We start from the raw sequence: 21,468 nt of genomic DNA, 5'->3' as shown, positions 1-21,468 counted from the left end.
GCCAATTTGGCAGGAAAAAGACCCAGAGGAAGACCAAGATATAGGTGGATTGATACAGTAAAAGTGCCTTAGAAGATAGAAATATAAGATACGATAATGTTGGAGTCTTGACAGGTAACAGGCTGATTTGTAGGAAAATTGTAGATAGAAAGCTAGTAATTATGAATTTTTCATGTAGCACTGTCATATCTTGTATACCCCTTGAGGGTATATCAGGAATTTGATGATGATGATGGTATTTTTTCTTTATATCATCCCTGTTTGCAATAATACAAAGATGGGTTGAAACATAATGCTTGCTTTTGAGGAACATTCCCTATAAGAGAAAGTCAGTTTTACTGGTTGAAGTTGTTTGATCATTTTTATAGGTGCTTGTAGGTCATAGTCGTTTCATTTATGGTTGAGGGAGAAGGTCAGGGAACTTCCAACTCTGCTGATGAAATCATTAGTGTGAAACAGACAGTTTCACAGTTGACTACGACAAATTAAATTAGTACAGTATCAGCCAACATGTTAACCTTTTTCAGGGTGGTTCAACAGTGAAGTTTCTTTTCAAGTCAGTAAACGTTTTAGGTATTCTGGTCTATAGGTGCACCCTTTTGACTGAAAGTGCCATTCAACACATGACGGAAGAATATTTTGTTGTACCCCTTTATTTGTTTTGGTGCTACCTGCACAATGCATTTATTGTTTCACATGAGATCAGATAAAGAACTGAAGATTTATTCTTTCTCTAATTGGAAACAAAAAGAAATCTCTGAAAAGTGGCTCACATCTTGATGGACATGAAAAAATACATTGAATGTGCATTTCTGTTCGGTGTGTGACATCCAAGTATATACTTATCACTAACCTAACTAACTATTCAACCAGAATTTCTGGTTGAATTATCATCTACTCTTGCTGCCCTTCTGCATTTCAGGTTTCTGACTGCATTCCTCTTGAGTATTTTCTGCCAGTGATCTGTCACTGCTTGTGTTATTTGAGTCTTTCAAAGTAATTTGAAGTAATTACTTTAGATATCCAGAATATCTTTATCCTCGGTTTTCACGTCATATTTATCATCTTTATTTCCTTTTACAGTATTCTATCCTTCACTTCGAAGATTTTTCAATAGCTTCCAGAACATACTAGATATTTATTTTCTGTGTTCTTACCAAAGTGTTCTGATGACTTTTCTTTATATACTTTTTATGTTACTTTTCTTCTCTATACTCTCTTAGAGCATATACTGACTTGCTTGCTAGGAACACACTTATTCATTTCCAGGACTTCTCTTTAATGTTCTGAAATGCACCATGGAGTTGTATTGTTTTTTTTCCTAGCAAATAACTGTCCATAGCATGGTCAGTGATGAATAAACTTAATAAAATTTGAAAAAACAATAAAATTCCTACAACTCTAAAAATAAGATTATATGAAAATATAACAGCTCTCTACAGGGCAGAAACTTGGACCTTACAAAATGAAGAGTAGAAAGGAAAACTTAGCTTTTGAAATGAAATGTTTCAGGGAAAATAAATGGAACTCATTGGACAGAGTATAAGACTAGTACACAAGTGCTGCAAGATTTGAATATCTCTAACTCAGCAATTCTTAACACAGTTAAAAAGCATCAACTCCATTGGTTTGGCCACACTGTGCCAATCGAACTGGACAGACTTCTTCCCCCTGGTATTTGCAGGCACTATGGAGAGTATAAGATCCAGGAGAAAACCAAAATTAACATGGCATAAATCCCTTAGAACTACTTCAGGTGCAAAAACTTTGTTTGCTTACACTTGGATAAAGGATTAAAGCAAGTACACTCGGGTCTCTTTTTTGTGCATATCTTTTTTATTCGGTTTTGAAGTTATGTGGTGCATAACTTCAAAACTTATGTGCCGTTGTACATAATGAACAGCATGTTGCAGCACATTCTGGCGTAACGTTACTCACGTTACGCCAGAATGTGCTAAGCAGTGAGTGTCAATGAAGTTTAATTTTGCATGTGAGTAAGTGCTTGTCTTTTCATTATCACAAGTCTAAATTTTGCTAATTTTTATTTTAAAGATTTAATTTGGCCCAATGGAGAAAAGAGCACCAACGAAAAGCAATTTCTTTGGAAATGAAAATTGCAATTTTAGATTGCTTAGCAAAAGGAGAGGGACTACTGTGACTGGTTAAACATTTTAATTTAGGTGAATCTACTATAAGAGCAATTAAACAGAATGAAGTAACAATAAGAAAATCTGTCATTTCGGTTTTATGAACAGATGAAGCAATTGGAGCCATCTACTTTTGCTTCCCAGGCTGATAAAGAATTTTCGGCTAGCAAAGGATGGCTAACCGGGATTTTAAAATGGAATGTACTTCATAATGTGAAGATAACAGGCGAGGTTGCAGCAGCAGTTGAAGAAACAGCCAAAAATTTTCAAGAGAAGTAGCCAAAATTATTGAAGATGGTGGATATTGTCTCAGTCAAGTGTTTAACCTGACAAAACAGGATTGTTTTGGAAGAAAATGCCTAGTCAAACATACATTGCAAAGTCTGAGAAAAAAGCTAGTGGGTTTAAAGCAAGCAAAGATCGAGTAATGTTGTTACTTTGTAGCAATGCATCAGTGGATCGAATGTTGAAACCCCCCCCTTAGTAAATCAATCTCTAAAACCACGTGCTCTAAAAGGCAAAGATCTAAAGCAGCTGCCTTTACATTGGATGACTAATACAAAAGGCCTGGGTAAGAACTGCTGTATTTACTGAATGGTTCAATAATTGCTTTGTACCAGAAGTGGAAATATATATGAAGCAAAAACTCTCGATTTTAAAGTTTTATTAATTGTTGACAATGCACTAAGTCATCCACATTTAGAACATCCAAATGTGCAGGTAGTGTTTTTTTCCATCCAATACAACAAGCATTATTCAGCCATTACATCAAGGCATAAATTGCTACTTTTAAAAAATATTATGTTAAGCACACTTTTTCAGTTTATATTGGATAAACTAGAAAATGAATCATTAACAGTAACTGACAGAAAAGGTTTTTCTATTTTGGACTGCTTAAATCATGTTGCATCTGCTATCGCTAAAATAAGACCACAAACTTTAAATGCCTGCTGGAAAGCAGCTTGGCCCGAATGTGTTGCAAACAGTGCAACCATTCAAACAGCTGCATTATCAGCTGAAATTATTACTTTGGCACATGAAATTGGTGGAGAAGGTTTTAATACATTTAGCCAGAATGATGTAGAAAAATTGCTTGTGGATAATGCCTTGTGTGACGATATTATTGGATATTGATTAATTTTAGATATTGTCGAAGATCCAGAAAACGATACTGAAGCGGAAGAAAGACCTGTCCCTCCCCTCACTGCAAATATAATTTGAGAAGGTCTTGAACTGTGCAATAAATTGGAAAATCATTTTCTTGTTAATGACACAAATTCTGAACGAGCCTTTAAATTCCAACGTGAGCTGAAGAACTGTATGTCTGGATATCGCGAGCTGTATAAAAAATTAGTGAAATCATCATTGCAAAGTTTAATCACTGATTACATTGTCAGAAGAAAAAAATCAGCACAGAACGAGGGTGAAGCTAATTCTGTTTGTGAAGAACCATTGCCTTTACCATACAGATCTGATGTGCTGACTATCTCTTCTGGTGATGAAAGTGATTTCGCACCAGTTAGCAAACGTTGCTGAATATTGTCTAATAGCGACGATAATTCTGATGAAAAAGTGTAAAAAAAAAAAATTTGTTACTTTTCAATAAAATTAAATGAATAAAGCTTTAAAACAAACTTAGGCATTTTTATTTTTCTGGATTTTTATAAACTTTTTTATACAATTTTAGGTTTATTTTAATTCATTGCTTCAGGTTTATGCAGTTTTAGAAAATTATGGAACATATCCCTAATTTTTCAACGTAAGTTAGGTCGTTTTTGTGCGATTTTTATATGCAGTTTTCTGTGGAATGTATCTACCGCATAAAAAGAGAACCGACTGTATATAATTTCTTGGCATCTTTAATTTATAGTATAACCAAGTGGAAAAACTTCCAACATTAGACACCCTTATAGAAAAAAATAGATACTTTTATATCCACTGAAAGTAAAATTAACTCACCAAATGATCCTGACACAGAAACAGAAAGGTTTGTGTTTCTGCAGCAGCACCTTGATATCAACAATATGATGAAACCCACAGCAGTTCCACTGTAGAAATTTTTTCCGGAAGAGATGGACACTGGCCAGCCATACTTCTCTAAATCAATAGATAAGTATAAGCTGGACAAAGGAAGTGCTCAACATCTTGGAAATCAGACAAGCCTACAAAGCCAAAACAATAGGAAAATTTCTACAGTGGAACTGCTGTGGGTTTCATCATGTTGTTGATATCAAGGTGCTGCTGCTGCAGAAACACAAACCTTTCTGTTTCTGTCTGCAGGAAACATATTTATAGCCCAGTGTGGATCTAGCCTTAAGGCAATTTAATGTTAATCATGAAGATAGAAATGGTGATGGCCTTTCTTGTGGTGGAATAGCTGTGGTGGGCAATCATACCCCTTTCAAACTAATACTGCTTTGGAAGCAGTAGTAATTTGCATATCTGTGAGATTTCTTATTACAGTATGTTTCCATTTATTAACCACCAGGCTGTGAGTTAAATGAGATTGAACATGATAATCTTATGTTGCTACTGCCTCGGTCTCTACTTCTCATGGGTGACTGTAATGGACACAACATTCTTTGTGGTAGTGCCAACATGAATCGACAAGGTTGTATCATTAAGCAAATGCTCAACAATCATGATCGCTCCCTTCTTAATAATAGTCAATACCTTTTTCCATTTGCCTACCTGCTCATATTTTGTAATAGATGTTACAATCCTACCATCTTTCCATTGCTCATTGGGATATTGAAGAGAACATCTATGGATGCGATCATTTTCCTGTTGTTTGCATTATGTCTTCACCGCAACCATGTTCTCCTACATGCAGAACATAGTTCTCCCATGTGGAAAATGGTCCAGGCTGACTGAAATAGTTTTTCCCATCTTGCAAAATTATGATTTTGCAAGATGGGAAAATTTAATTCTAAAGTAGTCAGTCAAACGCCTATCATGAAGCAGTGAAGTGTATCACAGATTGTATTGTACAGACAGCAACAGCTGCAATTCCAAAAACATCATCTTAGATTTCCACTTTATCCAAAACTGGTGAAATCCAGAGTGTCAAGCAATTAAAAAATATCTAGATGGAGCATGGAGTTTATTTTGTAGATACCCTGCCATATTAAATCTAATACCCTTTAAATGTACTCAGGCCAAAACACATGGTGTGAGACATCAGAGTGAAAAACAATCAAATTTATATTATCGATTATTCAAACAACCAGTGCAAAAATTGTATTGGATATGGAAAATGAAAGGTAGATATAGAACGTACCATTTATTTACCTTAGAACATAATGAATTATTGCTGATCATAAATCTACTGCAGACACTATGGGAGATAATTTTTCTAGAATCTTAGCAACAGCTTTCTATCCTCTTATATTTTTAATATTGAAAGAACAACAATATAAACCACAGCAAAACTTTTCTACCAATGCACTAGAGTCATACAATCAGCCTTTCGTTAAGGAGGAATCAAAAAGCGCTCTTCTACTCTGTCATGCCAGTGCAGTAGGTCCTGATAACATTCATTATGAGATGATAAAACATCTTCCATTGAACCCCTTCTCTTATTTTTACAACAGAATACAGAAGAGTTTCCAGATGCTTGGCACAAGTCAGTTGACATTGCCATCCTAAAACCTGGAAAGGATCCAACACAAGCAAACAATTATCAATCTCTCGCTTGGTCAGAGTGTGTGAGAGAGAGTTGTCAATCTCTCGCTCTGACCAAGCTGTTTTTTTGTGAGATTGGAACAAATGGTAAATGCAAGGCTTCTCTGGTATTTAGAAACTAATTTCTTTCCAAGATACAATATGGCTTTTGTGAGTACCAATCAACATTAGATCATTTGATCCATTTAGAAACATGTATAAGAGATTAATAAATTTAGTTTAATCCTTTATCCAAGTGTAAGCAAGCAAAGTTTGCACCTGAAGTATCTTCAGGACTGAGGAAGCTCACGGTAAAGGTGGACCAAGCTCTTGTCACTCCATGTCTTAGTATCTCCCATAATGCAAAGCACATCTCTTTGCGGACATGTATAATGCTATGCATTTAGGGAAGCACCACTACCCAGACCAGTTTCGACCTTTATTGAGGTCTCGTCAGTGGGAGCCAGACCTAGAGATGGTGATACTAAAGTGGAAGCAATGGTGGTCATATTTACCTATACGAGTTGCCAAAAGGTGTCGCACCATATTATTAAATTACTCTGGATTTAGAGAAAGATGTTGGAATTTTTTTTTTCCCACTTGGTTAGACTATAATAAATTTAGTTTAATCCTTTTTCCAAGTGTAAGCAAACAAAGTTTGCACTTGAAGTATCTTCAGGACTGAGTCAACTTGTGGTAAAGCTGTACCAAGCTCTCATCATTCCTTGTCTTAGTATCTCCCATAATGCAAAACACATCTCCTTGTGGACATGTATAACGCTATGCATTTAGGGAAGGGCCACTACTCTTTACGGACATATACATGTCCGCAAGGAGATGTGCATTATGGGAGATACTAAGACAAGGAGTGATGAGAGCTTGGTCCACCTTTACCGCGAATTGCCTCAGTCCTGAAGATGCTTCAGGCACAAACTTTGTTTGCTTAGACTTGGATAAAGGATTAAACTAAATTTATTATAGTCTAACCAAGTGGGGGAAAAAATACTTCGAACATCTTTCTCTAAATCCAGAGTAATTTAATAATATGGTGAGACACCTTTTGTCAACTCGTATAGGTAAATATGACTTCTCCATTGCTTCCACCTCAGTATCATCATCTCTGGATCTGGCTCCCACTGACGAGACCTCTGTTCCCCTCAGATGAGGCATGAGCAAATGAGCGGCTCTGCTCGCTGGTGGGGTGTGCCTGCCACGATGTAGAGCCAACCGGTTCTGCGAGTTCTTCTCAGTGGCAGGGTGAGTCTGTTACCAAGGGGAACAATGCTGAGTTTTTGGAGTTAGACCTGTACTTGAACATTCAATAAAGGTCGAAACCGGTTGGAAGCTTGGGTGATGAATGGCAATGTTGTAGCCCATGAAGTTTTAACTGAGGCTCAGCTGTTGCTGTCACCCAGGTCCTGGGTGGTGGTGGTGTGTGTGTGGGGGTAATGAATAGCAATGTTGTAGCCCATGAAGTTAACTGAGGCATGGCTGTTGCTGTTACCCCCTCAGATGAGATATGAGCAAATGAGCAGCTTTGCTTGGTGGTGGGGTGAGCCTGCCACGGTGTAGAGCCAACCGGTTCTGAGAGTTCTTCTCAGTGGCAGGGTGAACCTGTTACTGAGGGGAACAACGCTGAGTTTTTGGAGTTTGACCTGTACTTGAACATTCAATAAAGGTCGAAACCGGTCTGGGTAGTGGCCCTTCCCTAAATGCATAGCATTATACATGTCCACAAAGAGATGTGCTTTGCATTATGGGGGATACTAAGAGAAGGAGTGATGAGAGCTTGGTCCACCTTTACTACGAGTTGCCTCAGTCCTGAAGATACTTCAGGCGCAAATTTTTTGCTTATACTTGAATAAAGGATTAAACTAAATTTATTATAGGGACCAAGTATTATTCCATTAGCACCTGAAGCCAAGTTCTTGGGACTCATCTTTGATAGAAAGCAGACATTTTTTAACACACATTCATCAACTTAGAGACAAATTCAAAAAAGCATTGAATCTCCTTTGCACTCTATCCTCTACAAAATGTTGCACTGATCGATATTCCTTGCTCCTCCTTTATCATGTACTTGTAGAGTCAAAGCATAATTATGAGTCTCAGATTTATAGTTCTGCAACGGAGTGCACACCATCATGGTTGCACCCTATCCATCATCAGGGTACATGAATACTGGTGTTTTTCACACATCTTCCATTCAGAGTCTTTATGTTGAACTAGATCATAGGTTCACAAACTTTTTCGGGCCACTCCCCACTTTGCAAGATTTAAATTTTGTAACGCCCTCCATTATATAAATTATATAAAATTGGGTTTATTTTTGTACAAATCAATTAGAAAAGTGTTTATATATATTTTATATATATTTTGAAATGAAATATAATGAATATATTTGCTACTGTAAACATAACCTATTATACACACATATATACATGCTCTATTTTCTCATTGACATAGAAAATTTACATCTATTTCTATCTGACATGGTAAATTTTCAAATGATTAAATAATTGAAATAGAAAATTGCTAAAAAAATTGATCGTGTAAGAAGGGCATAAGATGAATTAAAATGCAATATTTAAATTTTAAATGATTATCTAATCGCAAAATCACGAAAATAATTAATTTTTAAATATATATATTATTAATTTTTTCTATAAAGAGCCACTGACCGCCTGAATGCCCCCAAATGCTTTTGATCCCACTATAGCCCCCACTTTGGGAACCTGTGAACTAGATGAACCTGTTCTGTTGCTTAGATGAAAACTTGTCTCTTAACTATGCCCTAACATAGTCTCTTCCAGAGCATCCTATGTGAACTAGTGTCTTTTCTCTACAATGGGAAGCTCAATATCACACACATCAGACTGCCACATGTCCCTTTAGTATGCATATTAAGGAGATTATGGACACTATTGACATGAATGTCAATAACATTACCTGCACTATATGATGAATATGAGATCTCTTGTAGCTGACAAAGTGATCTCATATTCATCTGTTTACCTACAATTGTTTAATGCATGCAAAGCAGCCCAGTCGAATTTCTTGCCCATCTACACCGATGATTTAAGATCTGAGACCTCTGTTGGTTGTGCTGCTAAGCATTACTATTATATAGTAATGTTTCCTGACATTACTATATCCTACAAGATCTCACTTAATTGCAGTAATTATTCAGCAGAGTTGCATACTATTCATCTTGTCCTTGTGCATATAAAAGAAGAATGCTACCAAAAATGTGTAATTTATACACACTCATTGAATTCTTTACAGGTTATCTAATCTCCTGTGCATAATCCATATCCAGTGCTTCGTGGGGTTGTAAAATCCCATTTCATTTCATACAAACTTCATTTTGTATAACAGTTGTAAAAACTGTTATGCAAAATGAAGACTCTTATGATTTTTGGTTGTGCTAGATTCCCAATCACATTGGAATTAAAGGAAATGAGACTGCAGATGCAGCTGGTTAATCAGCTCATACTTTTTCTATGTACTATTTTACAGTTCCATATACATCAGACAGCTTATAAGATCAAAAGCTAATTACAAATAAAATAAAAAAGCAATGACAAACAAATTGCATGAGATTGAGCCTTAAATTTAATGTCTGCAATCTTGTCAACATGGAAACAAGAGTGAAAGTTGTTCTTGCTAGGTTATACATAGGTCGCAGTCATCTTACATATTCTTATTTACAGAGGGCCGATGACCTACCTATATGTGAAAAATGCAATGTGTATTTCACCATTTGTCATATTCTGGTGGAATGCAGCACTTCATTTCAGAGAGGAATGAAATTTGTTACTAATCTAGCTGAGCCATATACTCGTACATGTAGGTAGATGTTACAGACGAAGACAAATTACATGACATGTTTAACTTTTTACAAAGAATTAATTTTTTAAAACATATTTGATTATGAATTATATTTTTGTATAGATACTGATTTGCTTAATTTATGAATTTTTTTCTCCTTCTTCCTAACATGGAATTTAGCTTGTTCCGGTCTCATGCCATCTCTTTCTTGGTCTTCCGATTCTTCTTTTTCCACTTATTTTGTATATGTATAATATTTTTGGTAATCTGCTGTTCTCCATTTGATTTAAATGTTCTAGCCATTTTTGTTTATACTGTCTTATGTAGTAATTAATTGGTTTTATTTTCAGGGATTGTAAGATTTCTTCATTTGTTTTGTGGTCCCACTTGGTATATCCAGCTGTTTTTCTGGGAAACTTCATTTCTGCTTTTTGAATTCATTTTTCATCTTTCCTTTTTATGGTCCATGTTTCACTTCCATATAGTAGAGTTGGTTTTGACAAAACATTATATAGTCTGATTCTAGTGTGTTAAATATATTATTTATTATGCCATTTACTTGGACAAAGTTTGATATTTTAGTGTCTATGTCTTTTTCTTCTTCGTATCATAGATCACATCCCAAGTATCTGAAAGTGTTTAGTTGTTCTAGTATTTTATTATCTTTCATTATTTTACTTCTTACTGGGTTTTCTCTTTTGAATGCTATTATTTTTGTTTTTTCTTTAGATATTGTCATTATATTGTTTTGAGATATCATTTAATGATTTTAATGATCTTTGTAAATCATCTTCTGATGTAGCTAATACTATTTGATCATCTGCAAATAGTAATGTATCTATGTATGAATTTTTTAAATTTGCTTTTTGTACAGCATATACTATACTTTACTATTTATTATTAGCTTCTGTACTGCTGTTATCTTTGCTTTAGTGCAGTATGACCCTTGCTGTTGCATCAATAAACCATAAATCAGTCAATCAGTAATTATTTAGTTTTCATTTGATTATTAATTTATTTTTTTAAGGGATCCTTATGTCACCCATACCTGTCACTTCCGTTTCTGGACCTGTTGAGTGATGTTAATGTTCGCAGTTTTGTAGTTGGAGCTACCAATGTCCTATTTAAACAGAAAAAGCACCTTTTTGATGTTATTGTAGAGGTATCTTTTTTCTTTATTTCTAAAAAGTTACTTTATTTTTCTCATGTACAGTTTATCACTACAATAGTTTTAAATACATCAGTATATCATCCTTATTTTATTAAAAAAAAATTCATCATTTTTGATTCCCTGAAGATTTCTAAAAAAAAAAAAAAGAAGAAGAAGAAGAAAAGGAAAACAGATAGCATCAGTTGCAAGATCATATTTAAAAATAAAGATGATGTTGGATTGTTTTTTTCACTTTGTTATCCTAATTTATTCTCATGCGTAGACCTGCACTTTTTTTTACCGCATAGGCATTTGGAAACGAAATCCTAGGGAATAGGTTGGTTACTCCTTATTCCTGGAGGTATACTATGACTGTAGCCTGTGTGTTCACGGGGCCAGTTTGCCTGCTTGAGGGATGAAAAACCCCAGATAAACTGCTGAAAAAAAACCTGCTCCCAAGACCGGCTAACTTCGTTATGGCTGAGGAAGATCCTTAAACCTCTCATGTCATCGACAGGAATCGAACCTAGGACACTCCTTCCCCAGGCATATGGTTGCGAAGTGCATAGCCACTAGGCTAACCACATGGACCACTTCGTTATATATTAAATTAAAAATGCCAACAACAATATTAAACAACAATATAGTTGTTGGAAGCTTTTCCACTTGGTTATACATAAATTAAAGGTATACCAAGAAATTATATACTTGGTTAATTTTTTATCCAAGTGTAAGCAAACAAGTTTGTGCATGAAGTAACTGCAGGACAGGGCAACTCATATATAGAGGCTATTGACTTCACATCAATTGCCTCAGTATCTATAATGAAATGCAAATATCCTTACAGACATTATACATATCTGTAAGGATCTGTATGCATTATGGGAAGGGCCATTACCCAGACTGGTTTTGACCTTTATTGAGGCGAAAAAGTAAAGGGTTGCTCATTATAGGCCCTTAGTAGTTAGTATAAGGGTGCAAGAGAGCCTAATAGTATTAGGAGAAAGAAATACAGATAGATAGCATGAGAAATACAGAAAAGGCCTCAGCTCGTTTTCCTTTTTCACCAATCTTATATAGATGAGTAACCAAAAGACCAATTGAAACTAAAACGCAAAGATAACTGATACCGAGGTGGTTAGCCCCATCTGGGGTAACTGCCTTGAGTTGGCCTTCTCTGCTTGGGATTGCTCTGCAGTCATTCCCTGCAATTGACTATAAGACCACATTCAATTAAGATGATGGAACTATTTAAAAAACCTCTCATAGCAAGAATATACAGAATTTTTTCTTCTCCTGGTGAATATTGCATAATATGGGTGGTCTACACCACCTAGTCATAAATTTGATATCTCTTGGAATGCTTCTTTCTAAATACAAAAATCGTCTGACTGAACAATAAAATTTCCACAGTACAATATTATAAAGCATTTGGATATTATATTGCTGGTTTTCAAATCCGTGTTTCTTTCTAACCTTCCATAAATGGTATTTTAAATCATTAATTATAAAAATCAAAATTCTCTTCCCATTGCAGACAGTGGTGGGTATTGCGAAAAAATAACCTGTTCTGTTGTAAGCAATGGAATGTCCACACACACACATTACGTAATCTGTTCAAAATATGCAGGGCAAGACGGCAGCTGAAGCATGCATGTTATACTGTTTCCAATTGATAACAGATGTCTCAGATTGGATCTCCAATGTTAGTACCTCCATATTGACTGGAAGGTGGCCATATGCAATTCTCCAGGCAAGATCCCTCCTGTTAGGGTACCCTTGGAACTTCATCAAGTTATGAAACAAAGTATTGTTGTCAGTACCCAACTGTGGAACTTCATGGCAAAAGAAATTAAAGATTTCTTTATACCAAATTTTACTTTTTTTTAATGGAACAAATGTCAATTCCAGAGTGTTTTAGCACTCTTAGAGTTAAACACAGAGTGTTCAGGAACTATCTCAGCTTTGGACCTTTATAATCATGAACTCCAAACAGGGGGAAGATGAAAACCCAGGTGGTACAGGAGAAGGACTGCACTTGTGTGATTAGTCTGCAATATTTTATGGATTTTTGAAGCTTTATTGCTTAAATAACAGTATTTTTAGATTGGAGGTCTAAATCCTCCATGCTTCTTTGATAGTTGAAGAAATTCCTTTTTAAATTCTTGGTATTGGCTGGACCAAAAAAATCGTACACGTTTACTATATAATTGCTTTTCTTCAGCTTCTCTGATGTCTGTAATATTTATTCTGTACAACTGATCAGGAAAGATTATGGTTTTGAGTACTATAGCTTTAGAAGAAAAGGAGAGTGACCCTGTTTACCAGTCTTCTAACATTTCAAAGTTCTTGGACTGATAATATTGGGTAAGTGGAGAACGGAATTTCAAGTATAATGAGAGGTTCTTTCTAAGGGGTTAGTTCAAAAGGAGTGCCTCCAATATCCCACTTTCCAAAAACTTAATTTTGTCTTGTCTGCATTAATAATTTTAATCCACTGCTTTTGCTGAATTTTTCCTAAACACCAATATATATATATATATATATAGGCCCCGTTGTTTTCACCAGGGAACCAGGGCGAACAGCGAAAAGTCAGCTACTGGAACGAATCTGAAAACAAACCCCAACTCAACATCACCAGAGTTAAAGATCGGTACTATCAACATAAGAAGCCTGAATGGCAAAGAAATGGAGCTAGCTGAGAAATTAGATAAGTACCAGATCGACATTATAGGGGTGACTGAAACAAAAAAGACAAAAACTGGTGAGATATTTCTGAGCACTAAATACAAAATGTTATATTCAGGCAATGACAATCAAGGAAAAGGAGTAGCCATAGTATTCAACACAAAATACGAGGCTAATCTTCTTGAATGGCAGTCAGTCTCAAGTAGAGTAATGTGGGCAAATATGAGAATGGGGAATTGGACAATGAGACTTATTTCTGCCTATGGTCCCACAGAAGGTTCTACTAAGGTAGAAGTGGAGAAATTTTTTGAAGCTTTAGAAAAAGCAACTGACACAATGAAAAAGGAAAAGTTGGTCCTTGTTGGGGATCTAAATAGCAGAGTAGGAAATGATTGTGAGATATACAAAAATATTTTGGGAAAATTTGGAGAAAAGAGCAAAGCTAATAATAATGGCAAATATCTGTTGGATTTCTGCTCAGGACATGGACTGGTTATTGCTAACATCATGTTCCAACATAAAAATGTGCACAAATTCACATGGAGAGAAGAGGCAAGGAATGAGAAAGGTCTCGTTGACTATGTTATTGTTGATAGTGATGTTTTCTCCCTGGTGCAGGACACCAGAGTGTACAGAGGATTTGAAATTGGAAGTGATCACTATTTAGTCTTGAGCAGGATAAAATTGAATTTCATATTGAAAAGAATATCATGTAAGAAAGTTTTGAAGCGAATAAAAGTTGAGCAGCTCTCAGATGTGAACTGTAGACTAAAATACACAAAGATTATTGAAGAAAAAATGAAAGAGTTTGAGAATAGGAATCAAACCTTGGAGATTCAGTGGCAAACTCTGAAGAAAACATTGATTGATTCTGCCAGAGAGGCATGTGGTGAGGTTGTGTGCAAGGATAAAAAAATCAGAACTTCCTGGTGGACACAGGAAGTTAAAGAGGCATTGAAGGAAAAGAAGAAAGCATATCAAAAGTTCCTATCAAATAAGTCAGCTTGTGCTCTTAGAGAATATAGAGACAAATGCAAGAATGCTAAAGACTGTGTAAAACTAGCTAAACAAAAGTCATGGGAGGACTTTGGCAAGAACATAGAAAATAAATATCAAGAAGGTGGCAAAATATTCTGGAGGTTGTTGAAGAAGCTTAGGAATGGAGGAAAGAGTGCTGTAAAAGGAGTTAGAGATGATAAAGGTGACATGAAAACGGGGGAGAAGGATATCCTTGAAGTATGGAGTAATTACTTTGAAAAACTGCTAAATGAAACAAGCAGTGATAACAGCACAGTGGTAAAAAACACTGACCAGGCATGCAGTCAGGAATACATATCCATACTTGAAGTAGAAAAAGCCATCGAAGGCTTGAAATGTGGAAAGGCAGCAGGAGTAGATGATGTTCAACCAGAAATACTGAAGTATGGTGGTATAAGAGTCTTACAGCGGCTGCACTGCATAGTTCAGAAAGCCTGGACAGAGGGTCGAATTCCCGATGATTGGAGTAGAGCTCTCATAGTACCCATATATCATCGTCATCGTCAAATTCCTGCCATGTACCCTCAAGGGGTGTACAGGATGGGAAATAAAACTGAATGTGAGAATTACAGAGGTATTTCCCTACTGAGTGTTCCTGGCAAGATCTATGCAAGTATACTTGAGAAAATGGTTGAGAAGAATTGTGGAAGAAAAGCTTGGTGAAGAACAAGCTGGATTCAGGCCAAATAGAGGTTGTCAGGATCAGATCTTCACTTTACGACAAATAGTCGAGAAAGCATGGGAATATAACAAAGATCTGTATTTAAGTTTTGTCGATTTGGAAAAGGCATATGACAAGGTGCCAAGAGAGAAGCTATTCAATACGCTACAGTTATATGGTGTCAATGGGGCATTATATCAAGCAATACGTAGTCTTTGAGTTGTAAGTCAGTAGTTAGAATTGAAGGAAGTACAGGAAGATGGTTTAATGTTAAATCTGGTGTGTTTATCCCCTCTGTTATTCATTATCTATATGGATCACATTATGAAGGAAAGTGGTATTAAACATGATATCAAAATTGGAGATGTTAATGTCAGCTCTTTGCTTTATGCCGATGATGTTATACTTCTAAATAAATCCTCTACAGGTCTGCAAGATTCTCTGACTAAATTGAATAGCTGTTGTAATAGATATGGTATGAAGGTCAGCAATAAAAAGACAAAGATAATGAAAATAGACAGAATCATTGAAAATGTCAACTGTGTTGTGAATGGAGAACCTGTGGAACAAGTGAAACATTTCAGCTACTTAGGCACGATTTTTACTGAAGATGGTAAATTAAATATAGAAACAGACAACAGAATCAGCAAAGCTGGTATGGTAGGAAGTCAATTGAATAAATTCATGTGGAATAAGAGAGAAATTAGTCGGAACACTAAATTAGCTGTATACAAGACAATGTTCAAACCAGTTTTAACTTATGGATCTGAGAGCTGGGTCAGAAGTAAAACACTTGACTGGAGACCGCAGATATGAGAGTCCTGAGAAAGATTATCGGCGTGAACAGATGGCGTCAATGGCAATATCATATTAAAAACGAGGATATTAGGAAAGAACTTGGCATTGTCAACATCCAGGAATGTGTTAGCAGAGCTAATCTCAGGTGGTATGGTCACTTAAACAGAATGGTGGAAGAAAAACGACCCAGAGGAAGACCAAGATATAGGTGGATTGATACAGTACAAAGTGCCTTAGATGATAGAAATATAAGATCTGATAATGTTGGAGTCTTGACAAGTAACAGACTGATTTGGAGGAAAATTGTAGATAGGAAGTTAGTAATGATGTAATTTTTTTTTCATGTAGTACTATCATATCCTGTACACCCCTTGAGGGTACATGGCAGGAATTTGATGATATATATATAAATATATATATGGAATATTATCCTTCAAAGTTCACACTACATCAACAGCATATGTTAATACCTTATTTTCTTTTATAATTGAAGGAACTGTTATACCTCACACAGCAAGTATATTGTCAACTTCCAGTAAGAAACATTCCAAAACCAATGCAAAGAGCAGTTGACTGAGAGGGCAATCTTGCTTGACTCCTTTTTGAAATTGTACTGGATCTGACAGCAACCGATTAACTAGGAGGCAGGTAGTTGAATTGGCGTAGGCTCTTATGATAACAGATAGCAGCTTTTTACCTAAACCAATTTATGGAGGATGTGGAGCAGAAAGGGATGCCAGATATTATCAAATGCTTGAGTAAGGCCTACTGGCATTACTGCCACTGACTGCTTTTTCATGTTAATGCAGAAATAGATTAAATTTACTACTTGACCTGACTCCATACACCTGTGTGCTATTAATGATATATCTCATTCCCACTTTGAGCCTGTTATTGATATTGCAGGAAAATATTTTGTAGTCGGTATTAGATAGAGTAATAGTCTCCAGCTGCTGATTAAGGTGTGATCTCTATTAGGTTTTAGAATGAGGACAGTATGGCTTGCTAGAAATTCACTTGGCATGTGTCCTGATGAGCGAAAGGAATTAAATAGTGTAACTAGAATGGGAAGAATAAAATCATAGGCCTCACGATAAAGTTCTATCTCTAGACCATCAGGTCATGGGGATTTTCTTGTCTGGCATTCTTTATATGCTGTGGTAACTTCAGATGCTGTAATGGATCTGTCAAACCCATTTTGGATATGAATAGGAAAGCCATTAATCTTCCAAGAGATATAATTTCCAGCAATACTATTGTCTTTGAACAGATTTTTATAGAAATAATGCTGGATTTAATATCCACTTGATTTTTATAAGATTTTTATAGTTATTTTGAAAGGAGTCAAAGATGTCTTGAGTGGTGTTCATGAACACAGATTTGAGTGATAGTCCTTTCTTTGCAAAATTTTGTGAATTGTCTATTGAAGAATGCAGCTGAATGTTTCTAATGATGTTGCTACAATCTATACTATTTCGTTGGTTTGTTACGAACTAGCTTCTCTCTTTATACAAGTCTTTTCAACTTTTTCCTTTTGAGAAAATTTGTTCCTTTCCCCATTTCATCATATTCTGCTTAACTGCTTGTTTGAATTTTTAACCATCTATACCAATTCCAGGTAACATTATTCCAATTTGAACAGAGGGTCTGGAATTTGGTTGAAAAGATCAACAGAAAATTTGTTGAAAGTCTTCATTGGTCCAGAACAGATCTCTACTTTTTCCATGCAGTAGAACTTAAGTAGAACTGGATTATGATCTGACATTTTTTATCCTATTTATAAGATAAGAAGAAGAAATATAAATTCGATCAATACGAGTACCAATACCTTGATTCATGTACATTTATGCCTGGAGATTAGGATTGCGAATCCTCCATATGGCTACTAGTTGATCATTGTCGAGACATGTTTTTAACTGTGCATATCCCACTTTTCCACTCTGGGATGGCCTGTTTTTGTCTAATGTGGAGTTTTCAATACAATTCCAGTCTCCAGCTGCTATGATGTAGTGGGCACCATATAAATATGGCTCCAATTCCTGGAGGAATTTTAGTCTGTTCCATTTTTATATCTTTAGAAGTATGTTTCTTGAAGAAACAAAAACCTGATATTTTGGCATAGCATAAGTTTCCATATAGTTTCTTGTTTAATTTACCTGTGGAATCCTCGTACATTTAATGAAACAATGCAGAAAGGAGATGCTATGATTAATGAAGTGTCACTGGTGAATCTTGAGTATCTAAATTTTGGATGAACCTGTTGAGGTGTTTAATCTATGAAGGAGCAATTGTGTATCCTGTTTCTTGTAAACTGTTTTCCAGTTGCTTTCCATTATATCAATTTCATGCCTATCATTCTTGATTTAGAAGCTAGTTATTTTCTTTTCATGAAGATGATAATAGATGATAATCGTACTGAGAAAACTTTGAATCAGTGAACTTTATTGTATTTTCTTTAATTGCATCTCTTGCTTTCCCTTTATTAGCATGACACGGTTCTTCATAGTCCATAAACTCTTCTGAGCCTGAAGAGTTTTCATTTAATGATCCACAACCTTCTCCATCTTTATGTTTTTTTATTACTTTTTCTTTTAGATGTAGTTCCTTTTTTTAATTTTTTTTTTTTGTTTATCCTCATTTTTTTTATTAATTCATCTTTTCTTTTTGATGATCTTGTCTGCATATTAAGTTCTTTCAGTTGTCTTACTTACTTTTCTGTTTCTTCTCGAGTTTCTCCTTGTAGAACAGGTTCATGTTTTTGCATTTTGCTTTGTACCTGTTCAGTTGTTATACTAAGTTCATTATTAGTAATTTTAACTGATGTCCCATCAGTATTTGACTGGAAAAATTGCTCTTGCAGATTTGGAATTTCGGGGTTAATTTCTAGCCGATTTGGTCATGCACTTTTTGTGATTTTACCAAGTATAGTTTTTAAAAGTACCATCTTTATTGGACTGAATTGGAAGATTCAGGAACTCTTCGTTATGCCTCTCTGATATATTGTGTATATGTTACCGGCAAAGTGTGAAAAGCAGGCATTGTATGAAATGTCTGTTTTATTTTAATATTTTACATACTTTCCCTAGGCATTATATAGAATGACAATATTTCGGCAAAGTATTAAAAACGCTTTTATTGAAAAGATGCATGTGAAAATGTAAGAAGTACAAAATGTAAGATTTCCAGATTTTTCTACAAAAAGAGAAAAAGACCAGTGCTGAACTACTTGTTGCTACATGCTAGACTGGGATGACATTTTGAATTGCACTTAACTGCCTTTTTTAATACAAAAGCACTTCAAATTTTGGCACTTGGTCTTGCAAGTACACCTCGTGAACCCTTGGCTGCTACCCAGGACTGAGCTGAAGCGGCTGACCGGAGAGTTATTTCGTGTTATCTCCAACTCTCAGTAAGTCCTTGGGACATTAAGTGAATTGTGATCTGGCATAGAGTTGGTTTAAAATTCCTTCAGCAGTTCCAAGTCGGTAAAAACCATCGTCTATCACACTCATAACAACCACCAGCAGATTGCGCGAGTCACCCCGTCCCTTGTCGACGTCTGGGATAGGAACTCGCACAGTGGCCCCCAAAGGTGCAGGAGAAAATTTTTCGTCTGAATCCATTTGCATTTTTTTGGCCTGTATTTCCTGATTTTTATTTAGATCAAATTTTACCTTCGACAGCATTATTAATATTGAAGCAAAGAGTACACAAAATATTAACATCATAACCTTCCATTTTCTCACTTGCATCGTCTTTACTTTTATGTCCACAGGCAGCATAAACATTTCGGTGACAGTTTCTGCCCGTATGGGCACCACTGGTTACCTTCAAACAGACAGCATTGAAAGTCACGTGATCTCGCCTTGCGACATTAGAAGTCACTGCCGGGAGTATTTTATACTTTGCCCATTTGCCTTTTGGCATTTTATAGAATGCCTAGGAAATGTGTGAAAATCTAAGTGTTTCATACTTTGACGTCCCACTTTCGGCATTCTATAGAATGCCTAGGCATTTTATACAATGCCTAATTTCACACTTTGCCGGTAACATTTATATATATATATAAAGTTCTAAAAGGACAGGTGTTTAGAACTTTTGCATATCTGACAGCGTTTGAGGCACTAATTAGCAATATGTCCAATTTCCATGTAGTTGAAACATTTAAATTTGGGGCAGTTACTGCCCAAGTGATATAACCACAACACAGGCACTGCCTTTGTACTCTGAGTTAGTTTACCATAACTTGGGTTGTATGATGTTGACAAAATATGTACGAGCGTCTTCAGTGGTGCACCCAGAGGGGTGGCTAAGGGGCCCTGGTCCCCCCCCCCAAAAAAAAGGAAAAAAAAACAAAGTTTTCCATAAATTTTTTTTCATAATTAAAATTCATTTTTTTATTTATGTTGTGTAGTGTCTTCTATTTCTATACTACTTATGAATTAGCGATCATTACAGATGCTCAATCATAAGTTGTATGCGATGCGTAGTGTGTATTCTCAAATCGTCTACTCAACTCCCCCCCCCCCCCCAAGATTAAATCCTGAGTGCACTGCCTGGACGTCTTCATATATATTGTGAAGGTGACATCACCAGAAAACCAATTTGGATATCTTCACCTGATAAACTCTTTCATATATTACTAATCTTAACCCATCTCGATAATGTCTTTATAAATTTCATTACTGTTCTCGATATATTCCATTGGAAATTGTTTGAATATTACTGTTTTTACTTGGATCCTGACCATTACAGGAATAACTATGCTTCTTTTGAAAGTAAAACCCTGTATTAGTTTGTCCCTTGTTCCCCACATCTTTAACTACAATTAAATATTTCTCTCCACCTTAAGGGGTGAAAGAATAAATCTTATTTGCGCCAACTATCTCTTTATAAACCTTAGTTACCCCATCTTGCTTCTTCACATCTGGGAATTTCAATTCTTAGAGTTCGCACTCTTGGGGGAATTGTTATCATTATCTCTGGTGGGGAAAAGATTATAACCTCTGCATTTGATTGTAAGAGAAAAAAAAATTCAGTCGTAAGACTGAGAATTAAATAATCCTGTGATATAGAAATAATTCTACACCACCAGCAAAAGTGCTTTATTTGAACTACTATAAAATGGCTGCCCTGATACCACCAAAATTAATCCTGTAAGGCAGATATTAACTGCACTAGCAGCACTCTTAATATTTATTTTAAAAAAAAAAAAAAACCAGTGGTAGTGGGGAAGAAACCCACTAACACCAATAAAATAAAATAAAAGTGAAAAAACAAACAAAAGAAAATGAAAGTACTTATCTTGCCGAAAACCAAGATCTCATCAGTATGGGAGCCAAATATTGAGGTGATAAAGTAAAGGGTTACTCATCATAGGCCTAGACTAGTGAGTATTGGGGTGCAAGAGAGTGTGATAGTATTAGGAGAAAGAAAACACACATAGATAGCATGAGAAATAAAGAAAAAGCCTCAGCTCTTATATCATCATA

At 35.6% G+C, this 21,468-nt stretch overlaps 1 protein-coding gene across 2 annotated transcripts in view; it reads left to right on the top strand.

Moving 5' to 3' along the window:
* Positions 1-21,468, top strand: part of LOC150105523 (late secretory pathway protein AVL9 homolog) — a 415,642-nt gene that overhangs the window by 261,661 nt on the left and 132,513 nt on the right. For both annotated transcript variants that reach the window (XM_090394870.1, XM_090394871.1), the window contains exon 10: positions 10,669-10,803. In XM_090394870.1, coding sequence (XP_090250996.1) covers positions 10,669-10,803 — 135 coding nt within the window. The remainder of the gene's footprint in view (positions 1-10,668; positions 10,804-21,468) is intronic.

Source organism: Typopeltis vanoorti, chromosome 6 (genome assembly GCF_054136105.1).
Source record: "Typopeltis vanoorti isolate ZY-2024b chromosome 6, IOZ_Tvanoo_1.0, whole genome shotgun sequence".
NCBI classification, from domain to species: Eukaryota; Metazoa; Arthropoda; class Arachnida; order Uropygi; family Thelyphonidae; genus Typopeltis; species Typopeltis vanoorti.
The sequence above is the reverse complement of the archived record's forward strand: the minus strand, read 5'-3'. Positions and strand labels throughout refer to the sequence as shown.